Consider the following 5,869-nt stretch of genomic DNA (forward strand, 5'->3'; position numbering starts at 1 on the left):
TATTCATTTTTATTATATTTGATTATTCTGTTTATTATTTTAATTCTAATTAATTAAAGTGTATTTTAGTTATGAAAAATACTATAAATACTCTTATATTTATATTTAAATAAATATATTTATATATTAATTTACAAACAATAGTTCGTGAATCGTCGAGCACGGTCAAAGGGTAATTGATTTCATAAATATAAATTCCAAAATTTTTGAGACTTAACATTACAGACTTTGCTTATCGTGTCGAGATAATATTAAGATTAAGGTTTAAATTTGATCAGAAATTTTCGGGTCGTCACACTTCAGCTCTTTTCGACCACGTACGTCGATGGACGTTATCCTAGTTTCTGAGATAGTCTTCTTCGAGGTCACATATATTGTGACTGTTATCTTTTGTTATCAAGTTGTGTAGTGTAACACAAGCGTACATGATTTGTTGGATCGTATATAATTTAAACGGTCTTGTTGGGTGTTTTAATCGTACGATGCAACCGCCTCGAGAAATATTGTTGGCCCTTCGTGAATTGTCCTCGTGTAATGACCCTGCCACACCACCGGATAATTTTTCCACGCCCAATGCATGCAATCGAGACTACCTAACATGCCGGGAAAACCATTCATTTCGGAGTGTTTAGCATGCAATCGGCGAACTTCATCTCCAGTAGGTTTCCTTAAATACTGAGTCGAAATCAGATACACAATACATTTACAACAATTCTCTAAACAATCAGATGAGGTTTGTCGGCCCATATGTAAATATTCATCAAATGCATCAGGTGCAATTCCGTATGCCAATTGACGTATGGCCGATGTACATTTTTGATAATTATTAAAACCAAGTCGGTGTGTACAATCATAACGTTGTTCAAAGAATTTAAAATAACCAGGTAATGGTTCAGCAGTGTAATTTGTAATAGCATAAGCAATACGGAGAAATAAGGACCTGCTCATTCGGTAGCGTTTCCTGAAATAATCTCCTGAAAAAGTTGGGTTGTCAGAAAAGTAGTCGTTGAACAAATGATTTTCGGTAGAAATTCGATCTCTATTCAACCGACGTCTCCTAATAATTCTCTGAGCATCATCATCATCATCATCATCATCATCCAACATATCGAGCTAGTCGAGTACACTGAGTGCATTGTAACCGCTTTCAATCATATCCAGATCGAAATCCAACTGAGGGCTTTCGTTATCGCTATCGGAATTTTGAGTATTACTCATTATTGTTATGTTTATAAGAGTGAAAATATGAGAAAATAATAGTTGGAGTGTGTAAAATGGTTTATGAGGTATGAGTATTTATAGTGTAAAATTAATTGATTAAAAAAACTGGCTATATTCTATAACGGCTATATAACATTTTAAATTTAATTTTATTATAAAATATCTAAATTTATAATTTTGTGAATAAAAAAAAAAAACAGGAAATGGCCAATGGGACCAGCATTCACTCGTTACACAACCGTTGCAGGTGCAATGGACAGCCATAGTAGCGAATTGCAGCCTATGACCGTTACCCTCTGGCGACCGGTGGCGATAGGTGGCGGACATGGGTGGCGTACGATAGGCTAAGGCCTAAGTAGTTAGCCTCAACGTATAAGGAATAGAGGAAGAGATCATGATACAATAAATAAAGAAGTAAGAAATAATGGAGTGCACGACCAACCGCAAAGCAATTTAATCAAATACATATAGACTCATGTACGAAACTTTCACACCATTATAGAGACAAAATATGAGTATTAAATAATCTATTATGATAAAGCTTTTCGGTAAATCCATCACTATGCTTCATCTGTTCCAGTTTAATAGTCTATCTTTTCTTTTCGATTTGTCTTTAATTAATAATCCACTTCAATATCAATCAATATATAGCTCAGACTTTATGCATGTAAAAAAAATGTCAATAAAAAGTAATAGGTAAACTGGTAAAGTAAAATAAATAGAATGTGATAATAACTATTTTAAACCTATGTATTTTTTGTGGATTTAAATTCAGACATGTTATAATAATAATAATAATATAGATATGGATAGTCAATTTTGGTGTATACATATAGTCAATTTTGGTACACAAAGTATGTATTTTTATATTGAGATTTTAGGCTATAAATACTCATGAATGCAAGCATTAAACTTGCACCATTTCTCACACTTACAAAGTGTTTCTTTCTTTCTCTCCATTATCATCTTTGTTCTTACACTTCATTATTAGTATTCTAAATCAAGAATCAAACCACTAAAGGTAGTTATAAGCCTACTGAATTATAACATCAAGAATCAAACCACTAAAGGTAGTTATAAGCCTACTGAATTATAACACGTTATCAGCACGATAATCTTAATACTAAATATGGTTGGCTCTGCCACCAAAATGATATATGGTCGGTTATACCACCAAAATGATATATGGTCGGTTATACCACCAAAATGATATATGGTCGGTTATACCACCAGAATGATATAGGTCGGTTATACCACCTGAAAAAATATATGGTCGACACTGTCGCCAAATTTTCATTTATGTTTACTAATATTTATATTTTTGTTATATAACATTTATTTATGATTACTTACACATGGTCGACACTGTCACCTACTTATCATTTATGTTATATTAAATTTATGTTTAATGTTTATATACTTATGAATATAAATTGACTCTAATTTATCATGATGTTTGTTTTAATTTTTGATAATAGAAAATGTCGAATCTGGAAAAGCTTAAATTTACTCCTTTAGAATCAACTGGAAACAACTACATGCCATGGGTTATAAAAGTAAAAATGCATCTTAAATCAATGGGCATTCTTGAAACCATAAATGAAAACAACACTTGTTCTGAAAAAGAACAAGCTACGGCATGTTGCTTTATTCATCAACATATTGATGAATGCTTACAAAATAATTATGTGACTGTAGAAGATCCCCATGTTTTATGGGAAGGTCTCAAAAGCAGATTCAATAATCAAAGAGAAATTTTACTTCCAGCTGCAATGGAACAATGGAGAACATTAAGGTTCCAAGACTTTAAGAAAGTAAATGAATACAGCTCAGCTCTGTATAATACATGTTCACAACTTAAATTCTGTGGACATGAAATTAGTGATGCAGACATGATGGAGAAAACTTTCTCCACAATGAATGCTGCAAACATCACAGTGCAAAGAAATTTGAGAATGCTAAAGTTCAAAACATATCCTGAACTTAATTCATATCTCTTAGTTGCAGAGCAAAATGATGAGCTATTAATGAAAAATCAGCAATCCCGTCCTACTGGTACACTTGCAATCCCTGAAGCAAATACTGCAAATAATTATAAACAGGGATAAGGACGCGGGCAAGGTCGTGGTTATAATAACCATCACCATCATCATGCCAAAAGCCATAACTATGGTAGAAACCATCCTTATGGTAATGGTAATGGGCGTGGACGTGGTCGTGGTCGTGGCCGTGGTGGTCAAAGAAATAGTAATCCACGAAAATATAAATATCAACCACAAAACAAGCCCATTAAACAAGATGTTGAAGAAAATTCTTCTAAAAATTCTGAAGAATCTTGCTACAGATGTGGTAGAATGGGCCACTGGGCTAATACTTGCCGAACATCTAAACATCTTGTTAAGATGTATCAGGATTCGCTGAAAGGTAAAGAAAAGGAAGTAAATTTTGTGGATAATATTGATCCAACAGTCACTGAGAAACCATCTGATTTATATGAAGATTTCTTGAATGTTTAAGTTGTGTGTTTTTTGAAAAATAAACGATTTAATATCGTCTGTCTTTGTCATTATGTTTGCTAAATGTTTCAGTACTATCTATTTGCGTTTAAAATATTGTGTAATATTAATGTACTCACTATTTATTTCTTATATATGAAGTTCAATATGAATTTTGCTGGAATACAACATCAATCAAGTGGTGGAGATCTCTGTATAGCAGACAGTGGAACTACACACACTATACTTAAATCCGAGAAATATTTTATTGATCTAAAACCAACGGAAGGAACTATACATACAATATCAGGACCTGCTAACTTGATAAAAGGGATAGGAAAGGCAAATTTCATACTACCAAATGGTACAAAATTTTTAATAAATGATGCCTTATTTTCTCCCAAGTCAAGCAGAAATTTATTGAGTTTCTCCGACATATACCTTAACGGGTATGATTATCAGTCAGTGACAACAGAAAATGAGAAATATTTAAGTATCACTGACAAGAGTCATGTGGTTGAAAAACTGCCAAGACTTAGTTCTGGATTACATTATACACATATAAATGTACCAGAAATACATATGGTAGTTAACGAAAAATATATTGATCCTGGTGTATTCAGTTTATGGCATAACAGATTAGGCCATCCAGGATCAACAATGATGAAAAAGATTATTGAATGTACTCATGGACATCCACTAAAGGATAGAAAAATCCATCATGATACAATGGTTCCATGTACATCTTGCTCTCTTGGAAAATTGATAACTAGACCCTCACCACTTAAGGTTGAGAAAGAATCACCAATGTTTCTTGAAAGAATTCAAGGTGATATATGTGGACCAATTCATCCACCATGTGGACCATTTAGATATTTCATGGTTCTAATAGACGCATCTAGCAGATGGTCTCATGTTTGTCTGTTATCAAGCCGTAATGTGGCATTTGCAAAATTTCTTGCCCAAATTATTAAATTGAGAGCTCATTTTCCTGATTACACCATTAAAAGGGTGAGACTTGATAATGCTGGTGAATTTACATCTCAAGCATTTAATGACTATTGCATGTCTATAGGAATTGTTGTTGAACATTCTGTTGCTCATGTGCATACACAAAATGGTTTAGCCGAGTCATTGATTAAACGTTTACAGTTAATCGCTAGACCATTGATAATGAGAACAAAACTCCCTGTATCTATATGGGGTCATGCAATTTTACATGCTGCTGCATTGATTCGCATCAGACCAAGTGCAAGTCATAAATATTCCCCCCTACAACTTGCTTTTGGTCAAGAGCCAAATATTTCCCATCTTAGAACATTTGGTTGTGCAGTGTATGTTCCAATTGCGACACCACAACGTACAAAAATGGGTCCTCAAAGGAGGTTGGGAATATATGTTGGATATGAAACATCTTCAATATTAAGGTATATTGAACCTATGACAGGTGATGTTTTTACAGCACGTTTTGCTGATTGTCACTTTAATGAAACATTGTTCCCTAGATTAGGGGGAGAAATGAAAAATAAAGAAAATGATGTTTCATGGTGTGAACCTCAATTAAAGTATCTTGATCCTCGCACAAAAGAATGCGAGACAGAAGTTCAAAAGATAATGCATATACAAGAACTTGCAAATCAATTGCCTGATGCATTTACAGATACAAAAACGGTGACAAAATCATATATACCAGCAGTAAATACTCCAGCTCGAATTGAAATTCCAAAAGCTGGCAATAACGTCACTCATGAATCTTTGCCACGTCAGAAACGTGGAAGACCAATCGGTTCAAAGGATAAAAATCCTCGAAAAAGAAAATCAGCTGATAATGAAGTAAAAGAAAGTGTTCAAGAAGAACCACAAATCAGTACTCCTACTGCAGAGGAGATTGATGATGTCAATACAGAAATTGCAATCAATTATGCATATTCAAAAATATTATGGAAACGAAATGAAATGAAAAATCTTGATGAGAAATTTTCATTTAATGTTGCATATGACATCATGAATAATGATGATGATCCAGAACCAACATCTATGGTTGAATGTCAAAATAGACATGATTGGGCTCAATGGAAAGAAGCAATACGAGCTGAATTAGAATCACTCAATAAAAGAAAAGTTTTCGGATCCATCATTCTCACTCCTAAAGA

General features: G+C 33.4%; 1 protein-coding gene across 1 annotated transcript; it reads right to left on the bottom strand.

Moving 5' to 3' along the window:
• Positions 1–471: 471 nt before the first annotated feature.
• On the bottom strand, positions 472–1,107 carry LOC139841188 (uncharacterized). The gene has a single exon (XM_071831416.1). The coding sequence runs from the start codon at positions 1,105–1,107 to the stop codon at positions 472–474; it is 636 nt and encodes a 211-aa protein (XP_071687517.1).
• Positions 1,108–5,869: the final 4,762 nt, after the last annotated feature.

Source organism: Rutidosis leptorrhynchoides, chromosome 4, assembly GCF_046630445.1.
Source record: "Rutidosis leptorrhynchoides isolate AG116_Rl617_1_P2 chromosome 4, CSIRO_AGI_Rlap_v1, whole genome shotgun sequence".
NCBI classification, from domain to species: domain Eukaryota; kingdom Viridiplantae; phylum Streptophyta; class Magnoliopsida; order Asterales; family Asteraceae; genus Rutidosis; species Rutidosis leptorrhynchoides.